The sequence below is a fragment of the Papilio xuthus genome, unplaced genomic scaffold (assembly GCF_000836235.2).
Source record: "Papilio xuthus unplaced genomic scaffold, Pxut_1.1 DF826961.1, whole genome shotgun sequence".
NCBI classification, from domain to species: domain Eukaryota; kingdom Metazoa; phylum Arthropoda; class Insecta; order Lepidoptera; family Papilionidae; genus Papilio; species Papilio xuthus.
Window position 1 is genome coordinate 6,420,739 of NW_013531688.1, and position 17,554 is coordinate 6,438,292.

Here is a 17,554-nt window from a genome sequence, read left to right on the forward strand (position 1 = left end):
CAACATGCACTGACCACGTGGGGTCGTAAATGCGCTAAACTCGAATGCAAGTGCTCATATGTTTACAATCTCTTACTCATAGAACAATCTAATTTGTTATACTATTTGACTAGTCGCAAAGAAGTTTAGTGCTCGCGACGCAAGCAGTCGGTTAAACACGCGTTTACCAATAGTTTTGGCGCGTATTTTAATGTCATAAATATTTAAAATAATCTCGTAACTACTGCCAGCCAGTATTTTTTCGTCAATATTATTTCTATGCATGTCAACGTAATGCTTCTGATATTTTTTTTCTTAAATATGTGTTAAATCTTTGTTGTACATCAAATATTTTTATATAATACAAGTGTTCGAAATCAAATCAATTCTAGGAAAAATAATTCTGTTTGGATGGTAAATACTTCAAGTATAGTATAAAAGGTAAGTTAGAGATATTATGTTAAAATAAAATTATTTCCTATTTTGCACCAAACCTTTTAATCAAATTTCTATTTTTTCGTAATAAAAACTCCTTTACCTATTATCAAAAAAAAACAAAAAAAAGGTATTAAATGCTATATGAAACCTCTTGTGTTCATTTTTTTTTTTTTCATTTTTCGGCCATTAACGTGTTATCTCTTTTATTGTTTACTTCCGAACGTTCTCGCATTATTTTTCAATGTTAATTAAATATATATTCGTTAACTTTTTTCAGGCCTACATTATAATAAAACACAGCGAATGCTGTTCAAATAATTCAATCCAGTTATTTACCTAAAAATTCAGTTTGTTAACACATAACACCAGAACCAGAATGGTATTGCAAGCTTAATGCATTTTTAAATCTATTCAAGATTGTTTTAACCGGCGTACACACCAATAACCTTATTATCTTACTAATATTATAAATGTGAGTGTTTAGATGGATTTATGGATGGATGTTTCTTTGAAGGTAGCTCCGGAACGGCTCAATAGATTTCGCTGCAACTTTGCACAGATGTAAAACATAGTCTGGAGAACATAGGCAACTTATTAAGGTTTTTTTTTTATTTCGCGCAGACGGAGTCGCGGACGACAGATAGTTAACCTTTTAGTACCAGCATGACATAATCCGACCCCGTCGTTGACCGTGGCCACTTACATTATACTAGTAATCCGATGGAACTCGACTATGTCGCAACACACGTTTCCCCAGAGATCTTCTAACTGTCAATTAGTTAAAGCAGTACCATAACCATATCAATGGACCACTGACCTCTAAGTAATATATTAGCTATTCCCGTGCGGCTTCATCAGCATGAAACACCATTCATTTTAGTTGCATACTTAGTTTTGTTTACTCAGATAAAAATCAAGACCTTCGCTATTGGTTAAGAGTTACCGTTACCATGGCAACCATCCTTTGTTGCTATAGGCTTGCAATTTTTTGTCCCTTTCTCGCGTAACGGTTTTTTTCAATTTAATTACCCCTAAGTTTAATGGCGCGAAAAAATATAGCCTAAAAAGTGTCGTAATTATGGGGCTTTTTGTTATAAAAAAAGTGTGTTTACGCCTTATAATATTTATATAGATGGAGGTGGTCGTATTGATCTTTTTCAGTTATGTGAAATTTTGTACAATATTCTGTAGTCTCGTAGTGTGTTGAATAATCCAAAATTTTATAATATACTAGTATAAAAATATAAAATTTAAAGTGTGCATAGGAAAGCAACGCATATGCAAATGCAAATGTCTATGAACAGCGGTCACTTAACAATTTTAACGAATTCAGATGGCCGCTTGCTTGTTTGCCATCTTATACTATATGTAAGAAATAAAAAAGTAAATTAAAAAAAAAAAGAAAGATTATCTGTGACGAATGAGCGAACACTGAATGTTAAGATGACATTTATATCAACAGAACATAAAAAAGTTAGATTATTAGTAAGGTACGTCACTATTGTAAAATAATGATAACTGATGTTATACAATTGTTGCTAAGCAAATTAGTTAATATATTTCACTAAAGTTTACGTAATATCATTTAAATTAAAATTGTTCTAAATTATTACTCAATTTTTAGATGTATTAACAATTACTTTTTATTATCTTTAAAATTAAGTTTGCGAGTACATAATCCATACTTTATTTGCCTGAAGCCTGTCTTACCTATTACCTATCTTAGTATCTTGCGGCATTCTAAACCAGGAATACATACGCGTAGTCTTACTAATGTTTTAAATGCGTATGTTTGGATAGATGGATGGATGAATGAATATTTTTTTAACGTATCTCCAGAACAGCTTAACGGATCGCAATGAAATTTGGGATGAATATAGAACAAAGTCTGCAAGAACACATTATTATTTTTAAATTCCGCACGGATGTCAAATAGTGGGCGACACCTAGTTGATAATAAATGAAAATCACAAATTATAGTCCATAATAGACCTTAATCATATTAAAAGTCTGTTATCTGTATAACCTCAATATAATCATTAAAAATTAATTTACCAATAATTAGGAATAGACGTCTAAAAATAAAGAATGCGTGACACAAAAAAAGTTATCGACGTAGCAACGAAAAATGCGTTAAATCGGGAGTATATTATAATCTCTAGACGTTATCATAAGCCACATATCGATAACATATCGACGCTCACTTTATCGATACTTATTGAAAAGATAAGCTACAGCGCAACACTCGTATTGTGTGTATGGTCGGTTACGGACGTGCTTGAATCATTATAATTTTTACGCGCGTGGAAAAGAATAAAAGTGCGTGGTGTATAAAATAAGTAGATTTATTAAAAATAATATTTATTGGTAAGTTTTTATTTAAATAATTTTCCTTGTATATTTTCAATTTAATTTTTAATTTTTGTATTTAATAATTTAATTAATTTTATGTATTAATGACTTGTAAACAAAAAAGGCCAATACGATGTAATTTGGCATAACTTGTCATACTTTGACGATGCATGATATGCAAAATTTTATTGCATTTTATTTTTAAAACTACCGTAACAAAATATTGTAGAAAAATGTAGACTAATTTATCTACACAATATTTGTTTTTGGCTCAAGCTATAGTAAAGAAAGTAATATTTTTTCTTTTCACGCACTTGCACATTTCGTCCATCATATTTATTAATCTAGCTATTTTTAAGATGATTTAGTTTTAATCCCATAAATTTATTATTAAATTTAATTATGAAGATTTTTATTAGATTTTGAGATGTTCAATGCCTTCTCATATAATAGTGGCAATAAACACGTTTAATTGTACCATTAGTTAACCATTATTGCAAACAATACTAATGGGCCGGCACGTCCAGGGCAATGCGACCATACAAAACATAGGCATGAATTGGAAGTCATTCCGAGTTTCATTTGATTACTCATCAAACTTGCTAGAAGCCTAATTTTATTCCCTTAGCCCTTTCGTTTTGGAAAGAGAAATGGATTTGACGCAGGAGGAGAGCCTTAGAAAGGATAAATATCCTTATTCTGCGCGTCCCCTCTTCCGACAACTAAAAAAATACAACGTGTCTGCAATTACGGATGTCTATGGACAGCGCGTTCGCATCGTTATTTCGGCGCATTCAGAATTGTGTGGTTGGTTTGACCGATCACCTTGTTTCTATCTAGAAAAAATTACATAACCAAAGACACAAAATATGCAACTGCTTATCCAAAATGGGTCAAACACTAATGTTGATACAGTTTACCCCAATTAGTACGACGCCAATCATCAAGCAATTTGTCGTTGAGTACACAAACGCCGGCGTATTACAAGAATTGAGTTCGAACAATACATTAACAAAAATGGAGTTGCCCTCACATCTATATAAATGTGCCTGTGCGTATCATTAGCCTGTTAATACGCCCACTTTTATTAAATAAATATACCGAATTTGCGTATACGCTAGTATTCCAACATTCAGTACTTATAGTTTTAAATGAAAATTAACTGTGTAATACATAAAGTTCTGTTAAATGGACTGATAGCGACTGATTCTAACTATATTAAAGTAAGAATTCTTTAAATAAAAAAATTACAAACTAACTTTCCCGCGCGCGCCACAACCAAACGTCATTTGTCAAGGACAACAGGACAACGATCAACGACATACAGTTTGTCATAAGTAAACAATTAAAAAGGTTGAATTTTTTTTTTCAAAAAACCTTCAACTGTCATTTAACAAGTCACTATTTTTGTAGCAAACAAGATTAAAATGTAAATAAATATGAGAAACTGAATTTACTGTCTCATCGTCATCACGATCATTTGACTTGATGATAGTGAAAGTAAATTTTGATGAGAACACTATTTATTACTTAACCTTAACAACTTAACCTTGTAAAATAAGTCAAATAGTGAATCGATAACAGGTAACGACTTCCACTATCTTAAGTTGACTCCGGAATGTTATTCGCGCGTATTTATCCATTCACTGTGACCTGAAGGCTAAACGAATATATTGATTTCGACGAGAAAGGTGTCTAAATTAGAGTTAAATATATAGAAAACTATCTGTCACCCATGACTTCGTCCGCGCGAAATTAAAAAAAAAAAGTAATTAGTAAGCCTATGTGTTTCCAGCCTGTGTTCTATATCTATGACAAATTTCATCGATATCCGTTCAGCCGTTCTGGACATACCTTCAAACAAACATCCATCCATCCATCTAAGCATTCGCATTTATAATATTAGTAAGATTACTTTATGTGAGTAAATAAAGCTCAAAAAACGGAAAATTTGGGCAAGATCTTAATAATTTATTTGCTTGTTCCTATTTATTATATTTAAATATGACTGTAGAATAAATGTGATAAAGTCAATATGTACATGTGCATTATCTTGTTACAGGATCTTACCATAAAACAAAGATTTTTATAGTGCCTAATTGTTTTATTATTAAGAGATTTAGTTATCTCTCACAAAGTAAACGTTAAAATAAAATACTTTGTTTGATAAGATTTGATTACTGACATTTAAATATCATTGCGAGTTAAAAAATCGACAAATACACAAACGGATGTACATACAGTCTGCAAACTTGTTTTTACCGAAATATAACAACTACAATTAATCATATTTCATTTATTACTTCCCCGAAATTCACAATCTCTTTTGCAATCTTTGATCACAGAATGTATGAGTTAAAATACAAATAAGATATGACCTAAAGGTCAGTGTACCAGGTCATAAAATTAAAAAAAATGAGTTAAAATAAACGTCAATGTCAAACTAAGCATAAAAATTTCTCGGAATAATATTGAAGATGAGGATTAATACAAAATTGCATGTCAAGGTGTCAAGTATTAAAAATTACATGACCAGTGTAATCTTACATTCTCTCTGCATACTTACAAATGTAAACAATAACCATTCAAGCTATACTAGCTTCTTTTCTAACTGAATAAGCTTCATAATTGCATTATCTCAATATAACTGCACAAGGCAATGCAGGTGAATACGAAAACATTTTGAATGTTCGGATGTTCCATGCGGTCAATAACACTTAAATGCTTGGAATTAAAATTCGTTTCAAAGAATCTTATTTACGATGCGTTGAACGGAACGCAGTTTATTTTTAATTTTGTTAAAGAAACAAATGCAACTGACAGAGATTATAATCAACTCTCGCGTTCTTCAAAAACATGACAATGAATAATTTCACTTCATTTTGTTACCTTTTATATTTCTTTTTAATTTCAAAAACCACATTGGCAATACAAAATATATACTAAATAAAAACATCTTTAATTAAACCCGACTTTAAATAAAATCATTTTTAAAATGAGCTATCTAAACATGAGCGAAGTCTTTTAAATACTTTTGAAATGGTACAAAAATCTGTCTCTCATTCAATGAACCCTCGCAACCTTGACAAAAGTCTTGCTGTAACACTTACTATTCTCGGTCGTAACGACTTTGTTTTTAAATTTATATGATTTCGGATATGTCATTTAAATGTAAATGTGAACTAGTGCGTGGGAGTACTCTATGGACTATAATTACATATTACGTTGGTTGGCTTTATCGCATATTACGATGCAGCCGCGTGCAACTGCAATGCATTGTAAACAGTGGTGACTGACGCCGCATCCACAATGACTGTTGTAATAATTATCATTTGGAACGTGCTCCTTTTGTATGGAAACCATGTTTACTATTGATAAAATCTTGCGAAAATATACTTTCAAAATTCCGCGAATTAAAAGAAAACGAAACAAAATAATCAGCCATACTAAAATCCTTCTTCTACATTAGTTATTTAGTAAAGATGGTTTCTACATTTATTACTAACGGTCAACCGCAACTATGTCCGCGCGGAATTAAAAAAACTCAATTAGTAGCCTGTGTTCGTCCAGACAGTGCTCTACATCTATGCCAAATTTCAGCAGGATCTGGATCTGGAGATACCTGTTAACATCCATCCATCTAAACTTTCGCATTTATATTATTAGTAAGATAGTATATCCCACTTACGTAAATACTTATATTTATTTTGACAGTAGAGGTTTATTGTGAACGTGTTAAAAAGGGCCTTGCGTGTATGTGTGCCAAAACTATTATCATTCGATTCCTTTTCAACTATTCTAATGACAGACCACTAATGTCATTATATTGTTTACATTTATTTAGTAACATTCGTAAACTACGTGTTTATCATCGCGCAATTACAATTCTACGTCTCATTTAATTATTGTGTAAGATATTGTCTTGGAAAATCTATTGGCGTTTTAAATTTATGCTTATAAATAATACATATAATATCTTCTTATAGATACAACAATGTTAGTGGTTACATTAAAAATAGGTTAGGATTTTATGGATAAATACTGTTAATGGCCACCTACATGTCCCTTACCAACTGTTTTTTTCTTCTTTTTCTTTATTCTTTGTTTTTTTTATTCTATTTATGATTGTTGTTTCTTGTTAGGTGCCCATGTGTCAATTAACATCTGTCTTCGACAATTTCATATTCAATTAGCTTGAGCTTATCTATTCTCTAATTACATAATAAACTTTGTACAGACAACACGTCAATTTGATAATTTGTAATCATGATAATTACTGCAGAGAATGCGAAATATACAGATAAGGTGAATTGTTAGTCCAAATAATCTCGTATCTGTGCTCGCTACTCATTGCATTATCTAATATTTACCTTTTACAAAGTATTGAGTGAATTAACAATAAATTAACGTATTATTTATTAAGATAACGTCTTCAGTTTACATTGTTTATGGCAGTTAAAGTATAAAATATTAGTAAAAAAAATATCAGCGCATGACATTTTAACTTGTTGAATGTGACAGAACTCAAAACAAATGCGAAATTCAGTTTGGCGCCATAAACTAGTACGTTCATTGGTTGGCGCCCTAAGCATCCCAGAAACGGGCGCCCTGCATTTGCACCAATGAATGCTGGGCAAAGATGGACCTGAGAGAAGTAATAAGGAAAGAATATCGACAACAATACTGTAAAGTGCATTGTGTTAGTCAATCCCACAGACTTATTAAAAATACATAAGTACTTATGAAGCAATCCGATTCATCCAATCCAATAAATTACTGTTTGTTTTGTTAATGTATTTCAATTACGTCAACCATGAACATATGTTTACTGTTATTCATGCGAAATTATTTGTAAAAATAGTTACACACGGTCAAAGATTTTAGCTCAATGTTAAACTAGAAGTCACGTCTTTTTCCAGTCTTTAACAACCAAGGCTAAGTCATTTGTAATTTTCTTTAACGTCTTTAGAATCATTTTTGGCAGAACAACAATACAAAAATGTTATTGTTCGATGACATTTTACACGCATATTGAAACAATGAAAACAAATTACGTTAGTTTACGAAATTAGTGGTAAACCTAAAGTAGTACGCCCATTGGTTGGCGCCCACTCAAGCTTCTCTTCCGGGCGCCTCTTTATATGCTCTCTTTATAACCCCGTGTACTTCAAGCAAGCTTCTTGCTTTGTTGTCATTACTAAGAGATTTGATATGATATGTGTTCTATCTTCATCGGATAGATGGTGCAAATTAAAAGCCCAGATACTTAATAAAATTAATATAATTTAAAAAAGTTGCGAATTGCACAATGATTTGAAGATAATTTAAGTCTGAACAATATTATTATTCTGAACCTTTATTTTTAGTAATAATAGCTAAATTACAGATTTTTGTAAACAGAGTAACGAGTTAACTATCACGTATTAATGATTCTACAACTAGTTAATGACGTCTTTAATTTAATTATCCATTAAGAGATGATTAGTGTTGTATATTTTTATCTATACTTAATAGGATCACTCGAGACTTTAATTCTGATATTGGCTATAATAGAGTATGTAAAATAACTGGTTGTATAGAAGGAAAAACGTTGACAACATTGCCTAACGACAATTAAACCTAGGTACAGTTAATAAATATTCCTTGTTCATTAAATTAATGCGTTTTATTATCATTTTATTTCAATGTTCGCGTACATATTTCTGTACACCGTACTATTAATATTAAAATAAATTATGATTCATACATTGTTATACAGAGCCATGTCATTGTAACAAAAGTGATATAATGTCTGAATGCAGTATCAAAATTCCCTCGCTTAGTAATTGCATCGTAATAAAAACGGAAATTATTGAGGTCGTTTACACTGCTATATTTTTTACAAAACTTTAAAAGGCAAAAAAAACTGTCTTTCCACTGACAACATCCTTATAAAAACATACTTATTTTGATTAGCAACCGTAATCTACCAATACCAATACCAATGTGTTTTTCGATTTACACATATGGTCTAATCACCCTTAACTTAGGATAGGCTCCGAGCCCCTCTGTGGGGACGTATAGTGAGCTGATGATGATGAATCTACCAATGTCTCTTGGTTTCTCCCTCGTACAGATGTTTTGAGTGCGGAAAAAATTTCTTAAGCAATCATGCGTATTTCTCTTATCAATGAGATTTCTAATCCATGTATGAGATACCACATTTTTAGCTGGTGAAATATTTTGATAAGATTGTGATTGTTATTTGTGCATTCTTTGTCAATCCGTGTGTATTTTCTCCAAAACGACAGTTTTATTATATTCATTTTAGAGTGTATGTTAGCTCTTAAACAAAAAGTGCTATCTATATTATCTATAGCGTTTGTATTTTCAAATTGTCGAGCTATTAAAGTTGAAATAAACTCCACAGTAAACACCTCGCCTGCCATACAGCAAGGTTACCGTCCCTTCAATAGGAAGCTAATGCCTCATGGCCCTTTATTAGTAACCTTTCTTTTGTTACAAGCAATTAATATGTTCATTCATAAACGCATAAAACACGTTAGATTCCGTACACGAACTTAATTACATAATTTTATTCAAATAAAAACATAATAATTTATAACCAAATTGACTACAATGACCTAACAAATGTCCCATGCCTTTTTACTAAATCCGAGTAATGTGCATTATTATTGTAAAATTTATATAACCTTAAACAAACAATATATATAGTATACGTACAGCTGTATTTACAAACAATTGAAAACTATTCTTATTATATTGAGAATAATTGATTTATTCCAATAACTCAGCAATTAAGTAAGTGTTATTTAATTGCAATTTAAAGTCTTACACGAATTTATAAAATAGCGTTTTACATATTCTTAATGATAAGCAACAGTTTAAATAATTAATTCTTCTGATAACCCTGTTAAGAGCTTAACCATATACTTAACTATCGTGTTTATTTAATTAGTATATTAACTTTATAGATTGATAATGGGTGCATAATGTTATGAATAGGGTTGTCATCTCTTCGGGTTTGCATGGTGCATATTCCGGAATTTACAATAGATTTATTTGAGTTACTAAGACAAAGGAATTTTTTTAAAGTAAATCTTTTTTAAGTTGTTTTTTTTGCTGTCAGTGATTGGGTCTTTATTTAATGCAAGTTGACAGCCCTAGTTATGATGCATAAGAGCACTAACACGTGGATAAAGTGACCGATAACCTTGTCACGAACTTACATACAGAAAATGTACGGCGTTTAACATTTAATACGATAAATACACGTGTTTGGACATCAAACAAATAATAAATAAATATTCACGCCCAGCGGTGTTAGGATACTACGTGAGGTGACCGCCCAGGGCGTAGGGCATAAGAGGGCGCCGGAGTGGGATATAGAGGGGCACCTGCGGCGCCCCGTTAGCTACCCTGTCTTTGGAAAAGTTCCCAAGACATCAAAAAAGGGGCGCCGCATTAATCTCGCCCGGGGCGCCGGAAATGCAAAAACCGGGTTCGCGCCCGTAAATCAGAGATTAGAAAATTAGTAAATCTTTCACTTACACGTTAACAGTCTTCGGTATTATTATAGTAATCAGAGACTAAGATAAATGCATATTGACAAAACAATAGCCGATATCATTTAGCTAACAACTGTAAATAAACTTTTCAAGTGTTTCTCCAGTTTTGTGTCATTGAATCGCTAAAAGATATCTTCGTAAAACGTCACAAGAAGCCACATAAATGTAATTGAATTAATGAATCGTGTATAATTCATTCTCATATCATCTCACAATGCTAGTACCTACATTTCATACGAAATTTAAACTCACAAAGTGTATAGTGCGATATTATCACATCCTTTTTAGTGCAAGTGGTTAAATGGACATCTTTATTGAGTTTGAAAAGATGTACTGGTAAAAGGAAATCTCAAGGAATGAAGGAATTTAATTAAGAATAGATTAAACAGTGTAGAATATATCATTATGAGTATTTTTGCATAATTAAAATGAAAATACCTTAACTGTGGAGCCAAAATAAGAAAAAAATGGTAAATAATTTAAAAATTGGCCTGTAAAATCTAATGGGTTAGAGCGGGTAAGTTTGTAATGGTAAAATCGAGTAACTCCTAGTTAAACATATTGTAATATTGGATAGGAATGTGCATAAAAGATGTAAAACACGAAATTCGACTAAAATTAGATGCAACAGACGAATGGAACAATTACAGAAGAAAATGCAATAATTACGGAAAATTACACATTTAATTTAATGTTTGAGACTAGGAATTAATAACAAGATATTAGTACAGTAAATTACTTACAATCGAATTATAAATAACGATAAAAAATTATAAAAGTTTATTTTCACTATAAAAAACTTTTATTGTTGCTGTGGTCTTGTCAATTTATTCAACCTTTCGATAACAGTGCATTGAAGGTCATAAAATAAGCTGTTTATTCCGGTCGTACAATTTAGGGATGAACTTTATGGAACTAAAATACCAAAAAAACATTATCAAATCTTTGACAAAGATATCATTGAACTTATGGCTTTTTATGTTTGTGGAATAGAATTAATTCAGACCATTGTCTGCTCCGAAAAAAAAACAAAAATTTTAACGCACGACGCTTAAATTAAGAACGTATGTAAAACTCGATGAAAGCCCATAATAACCTTAATTCTTTGAATAATATTAGATTTAGAAAGTATCTATTTCAATTAATTTTGTTATTTGTTTCAGATAAATAAAGATGACCTCCAAGGAGGTAGCCCTGGAGAAATGTGATGGCGCGAACGGAACAACAAGCATTGGCGGGAGTAGTGTCAAATTAAGGCGGGAACTGGGTCTATTCTCCGCCGTAAACTTGATACTTGGCGTAATGATTGGCTCAGGAATATTTGTATCTCCGTCTTCTGCTTTAGAACACTCCGGTTCTGTGGGCTTATGTTTGATAATTTGGACGGTGTCAGGAATTATATCCTTATTAGGTGGGTGTAGGTAAGAAGCCTATCTTAGCTGTCTTATTATTTCAAAACAAAATTAACAGTTATTGCTTCATCCGTCCTTTGTTCTTTTAACTGCATAACTACATTATGAAAATTTAGGTGGAAATTGATGTATTTATTAGAATAGCAGTTCAAAGTATGAAACAGTATTAATGGATAATACAATTTCATAACATTTAAATTATTAGAAATATGCTCAATCTGTAAGATAAATGTATTTTTCACAAGTAATCTCCGGTTGTTTATCTTAAACCCATAAACCATTTGTGTGATTTTGCATACAGTAGATATATAATAAGATAAAAACCTTTTTCGAGGATATTCAACGTTTTTACAATTTCAGGAGCATTATCATTTGCTGAACTAGGAACGGTTCTTGGTAAATCAGGCGCAGAATATTCATACTTTCAAGAAGCATTTGGCAATATCCATAAATACTGGGGACCACTGCCCTCGTTTATATGTGCTTGGATCTATGTAGTTATTTTAAGACCTGCCGAAGTAGCAATTATTGTGATGACGTTTGCTGAATACGCCATACAACCATTTACACCCGATCTAGAACCAAATTACAAAGATACCGCCATTAAATTAACGTCGCTTGCTGCACTATGTGAGTAAATGAATATTTAGATAAAAATTTTAATCAACGATATGTTAAAACTGGTATATACAGTACGGAAGAAATGTAAAACGATTTTTTTGTTTAATAAAAAATATGTATTATGGCAATAATACATATTTTTTAGGATGGCAATCCTTTTAAAAAGTCAACCATATTTTTGTCTATGATTTTGAAAACTTATGGCAACAAAGTTTTCAATTGTCAAATTCAAGTGTCAATTTACTAGACGTCAGAATTTAAATTTCACGGCGGTTGTGCGAGTTAAACGTTAAAACTTGTGAAAGAACTTTTATGGTGTTTTATTTATGTATTATTTAAATTAAACTATAATAACCGGAATCGTAAGTACTTATTTATCTTATAAATTTAAATTACATCAGATTTAATTTAAAAAGATTAAATACATTGTGTGTTTTAGTTTCAGGATGGAAGTAGATTCTAGCGTTAGAACAAAAGATGTATTATCACAAGAATTAAGATCTTTACGGGAAAGGAGTGTTCATATTTGTAAAGCAATTGAATCGTCACCCAACGAAGTTCTCATTCCGAATAAAGACAAAACTTTAAACTATGTGGCTGGGCTGCGAAAAGAGTTGGAAACATCGAATACTACTATTACAACGGACAACAATTTAATAACAAGCCAATTCCTATCTGAAATGAAGGAAAGAACTGAAGATGTTGAAAAACATATAGCATTTACCAAGGGCTTAATTCACGATGCAGATACAGAAATAGAAAGGTAAACTATATATTCATGGTTCAAGTACTATCACGCCCGTATATAAAAGGAATTTTCTGTTTATTTAGTTTCTTTACTTATTTGGTCTTTAATTGTTTATTTAAGTACTACATAACCATCTAATCTTTTCATAGACTACAAAACTTAGTTATAACAGCAAAAGAAGTAAGAAGCAGTCCTATAATAGAGAAGAAGGATATACAACCACAACATATAGAGAAAGCTAAAGAAAAATTCCATGTGTTAAAACAAGAACTCCGTGGTCTCATATATTCACTGTTTCCTAAATGTTCCGGACTTATCACAGAGGTTTTAGCTGTAAGTATTTTTCAATTTTTGTTAAGGATATTTCATTATTAATGTTTGTAACATTTACTGTAGAAACTACTTAATATAAATTATGGTGAACAAAACCATAGATACCAAAGATTAGTTTTAGAAACAATATTGGATACTAAGACAATCTGATTTTACAACAGAAAAATGCCAATATTTTCAATGTTGCTATGATAGCTGGATTTTGCCGTTTTTAAACGATATATGATTTATTCTTTGATTTTCAGTCCGCTATTTTTAAGTTACATTTTTAAACAATAATTTTGTTTCAGGAATTGATGAGAGCAAGACTAGATGTTAATTCTAACGGCTACATACCATGCACAGCGGAAAATTTCCCAGCTATTGAACTATTAATGGATGCAAATTTAGTTAGTGCAAATCCATACAACAATACAGAAGTTAAATTAGTTTATTGATTTGTACAAAATGTTATTTTTCTAGTTGTAATAAATCAAGTGATATTTTTTTTTAAATAAAATATAGAATTAAGATATTTGTTTTATTAAATAAATAAGTAAATGACAAATTGTGTGTAAAAAGAGAATTTACAAGACCTGGGAAAACAAAATTTCATTAAAAAATTTAAATGATCTGTTAAGTTAAGGACATTGCAAAGAATTGATTTATAATTGCTGATGTTATCAAAAAACTAAAGAAAGGGGATGTAAGAAATTTTTAACACCAAAACATTAAACATAGTCATATGGGTATAGTCATCAGAGAGATGTAAAATTCATCTTACTAATATTAGAAATGCAAATGTTGAGATGGATGGATGTTTATTTAAAGTATCTTCAGAACGGCTGGTTCTCGAAACTTGGTATACATGTAGAATATAGTTTTTTTTTATTCATCGGAGACCAATTCGCGATAGCTAGTATCCAATAGAAATCTAAATGAACTTTTCTTTTTCAGTTGTAATGACATACATCAATATAACAAGTGTCAAGTTATTCGTCAAAGTGCAGAACATATTCGGCATATGCAAAGTATTTGCCTGTCTCATTGTCATCGGTGGAGGAATATATGAAATTTCTAAAGGTAAACATTTCATTTCACAATTATTTTTGTTCATAATTAATGGCTATGCTCAAAGTCATTGGTGATTACAGTAAATAGTCACTTAGCAAAGATTTTTTAGTATTAAATTGTGTACACTTAACTACTCATTGTGCTTTCAACACAAACATTTTAGTTCTGGAGTGTTGAGGATTCAGTGCCAAGTATCTATTTTTCATTTATTTACCTTTTTATTTTACGTTACCTTGTATGAAGAACTGGCACTTATATATGTTTTTTTTTATCCAGGCAACACATACAACTTAAGCAAAGGTTTTGAGGGCAGTACCACCAGTCCTGGCGGGATTGCACTGGCGCTGTACTCAGGCCTGTGGGCGTATGACGGTTGGAACAGTGTCACAGTTGTTACTGAGGAAATTATCAACCCTGGCGTGTTAGTATTGCTGTTAACTAATTATTTACAAATATTTAATAGAGTTTTGAGTCCGGTCTTATTTGAATAACTAGGAATTATTTATTTAGCTAATCAACCAATAAATCTCACTTAAATCTACTGATCGTAAATCTATTGCGGGAAACGGCTATACTAGAAGTGACATATGTATTTTTTAATTATTATTTATTACTAATTACTTATTACTAATTTAAGCCGCTTCTCCACTAAGTGCATTAGCGGTTCATTGGAAAAGTGTCTTTATTTTGACCAGTTAGTCTAGTTTTAATTAAGCAACCAAGTGTTTTCAGTTGGATAGGAATGTTTAGATGGATAGATTTTGGAAGATATCTCCAGACCCATTTAAGGGATCTTGATGAAATTTCACATAGATGTAGAACAGTCTGGAAGAACACAAAGACCATTTAATATATATTTTTTTATTGTCAGGTATTAATTGTAAATAATTTATTTTTTAGGAACGTCCCTCTAAGTATATCCATAGCGGTGCCTCTCATAACTGGGTTGTATGTGTTCATGAATGTGGCATATATGACAGTACTGAGCTATGCAGAGATGACATCAGTGCCGGCGGTGGCAGTCGCGTTTGGCGCGCGTGTGCTCGGTCCCGCCGCCTTTCTTATACCCCTAGGTGTTGCCATCGCGACATTTGGCTGCGCTATGAGTGTGCAGTTCGGTGTTACCAGGTGCGAAAAATAAATTATTAAAGCGTTTAATTACATTATGCATACTACATAATTAAAGCATATATAACTTACTATATTGATAACGGTTTTAACAATAACCAATTATAATGAAAAACCAATTTAAAAAATTTTGTCTATATGTATGTTCGCAAGGCAGCGTTTATTCCGGCCAATCTCTGGAACTGTTGGACCGACTTTGACGGGAAGGTAGTTAATCTAAGCGGGCATATTACAGGCTATTTTTTTTTAATTTTGCGCAGACGAAGTCACGGGCAAAGTTATATGAATATATTGTTTATGTGTATGTGATGTCTTGCAGAGTGTGCTACACGGCGGCGCGCGGCGGACACATGCTGGAGGTGTTCTCCTACGTCAACTTGAAGCGCCTCACGCCCGCGCCCGCTGTCGCCTTACAGGTACACTAACAATATACATATTGTTTACATATTTATGACATAATAGCCTTGGAAATTAAAAAAAAAACTTAATTAGTCAAACAACCAACCATACAGCCATCTAAACTTTCGCAATAATTATTCAAACTTTTGTTATATAAATATGTATTTGAACAAATAAAATGTTGTGGTATTACTGAATAGCCAAAAAATATTTTTTTAACATTTTTATATGTTTGTTCCAGGCTTTACTAACATCAGTGTTCATCTTAGTGGGCAACATTCGTACTCTGATAGAGTTTGCGAGTTGGTTCCTCTGGTTCTTCTACGGGCTGGCGATGGTCGCATTGCTGGTGTTAAGAAGAACACAGGCTGATAAACCACGTCCATACAGAGTTCCCACTCTAGTCCCATGCTTTGTTCTTGTCGTCGCCATATTTCTTTCCATTCTGCCTATTGTACACGATCCGTCTGTTAAATATTTAATGGCCATAGGATTTATCGTGTTGGGTGTTGGAGTTTACACTGTCTTTGTGTATTATAGGAAGACTCCGACTGCTTTTCTTAGTAAGTATTTATTTAGCTTGGAAAGTATCGAAAAAAAAGTCTTGATTGTAGTTATAAATTTTTTATGTTCTGCGATTTAACACTTTGTTTTTTATATATTAGCAGATTTTTTTTGTAAATTTACTAATATTTCTTGGAGCAATCCAACTAAGCTCTGTGCTTGGAGTAGGACATGATTTACAACAATAGTCGAATGGCGGGATTCGAACCCCCGACCTCGTGGTCGGAAATCCGTACCCTTAACCATTAGGCTATTGGCGCTTACTGTTGATGTTAGTTTACAATTTTTGTAATACAGATGATGAGATTTTACCTTGAGAGTATATTTATTATCTTCTTGTTTAGTGCTATTTGATAATTTATACTTGTTTTTGCAGGAAAATTCACATTCCTCACTCAAGTCCTGTTCGAGAGCGTGCCGCCTAACGATCATCAAGACTGATTTATTATACAATCTTTTTAATTCATAATACTTATGAATATAAAAACGTATCCACATTTGTAAATATAGGTTGTAAGAGGAAATATAATCTTTAAGAATTATACGAATCGTTTTATTTCAACTATGTTATAATATTTCCCAATTACCCGATAGTATTTGACGGTTGGAATTCAAATTCCAACTTAAGTTGTGGTTACAAAAATAAACTGGTTAAGATGTCATACCGACTGTCAATGGATATCATGTAGTAAGTAAAATATCGTAAATTATACAAAACTTGCAGGCGCTTACTTTAAATGTTTATAAGAATTCTTCTAAAATTGAAAATGCTGGTAGAGAAATTGAGGTCAAATAATTCTAGCACTACCCAAAGCCTCACCGACCCTCGGTTTATACGGGTCGAATCGCTTGTGTGCACCGCATCTTCTTCACCTACAAGTTACATCGTCTATTTACTTAAGACAAGTCTCCTCTAATGGCATGACGACAAAGTGTCCATTTTGCCGTCAGCCATCAAC

At 31.9% G+C, this 17,554-nt stretch overlaps 2 protein-coding genes across 4 annotated transcripts; both read left to right on the plus strand.

Moving 5' to 3' along the window:
- The first annotated feature begins 331 nt into the window (after window positions 1-331).
- On the plus strand, window positions 332-17,127 carry LOC106120148 (L-type amino acid transporter sobremesa). Of its 3 annotated transcripts, none has more exons than XM_013315373.1 (9): window positions 332-420; window positions 11,501-11,748; window positions 12,110-12,379; window positions 14,388-14,513; window positions 14,781-14,925; window positions 15,405-15,632; window positions 15,952-16,048; window positions 16,273-16,594; window positions 16,972-17,127. In XM_013315373.1, exons 2-9 carry the CDS (start codon window positions 11,511-11,513, stop codon window positions 17,034-17,036), a joined length of 1,491 nt encoding a protein of 496 aa, XP_013170827.1. In that variant the 5' UTR covers window positions 332-420; window positions 11,501-11,510; the 3' UTR covers window positions 17,037-17,127. The 3 variants fall into 3 exon arrangements, with proteins under 3 accessions (XP_013170827.1, XP_013170826.1, XP_013170828.1); XM_013315372.1 differs by lacking the exon at window positions 332-420 and adding an exon at window positions 2,579-2,784; XM_013315374.1 differs by lacking the exon at window positions 332-420 and adding an exon at window positions 10,827-10,854.
- LOC106120150 (uncharacterized) lies at window positions 12,535-13,925 on the plus strand. The gene is made up of 4 exons (XM_013315375.1): window positions 12,535-12,732; window positions 12,810-13,133; window positions 13,268-13,451; window positions 13,742-13,925. The coding sequence occupies exons 2-4, from the start codon at window positions 12,817-12,819 to the stop codon at window positions 13,886-13,888; spliced, it is 648 nt and encodes a 215-aa protein (XP_013170829.1). The 5' UTR covers window positions 12,535-12,732; window positions 12,810-12,816; the 3' UTR covers window positions 13,889-13,925.
- Window positions 17,128-17,554: the final 427 nt, after the last annotated feature.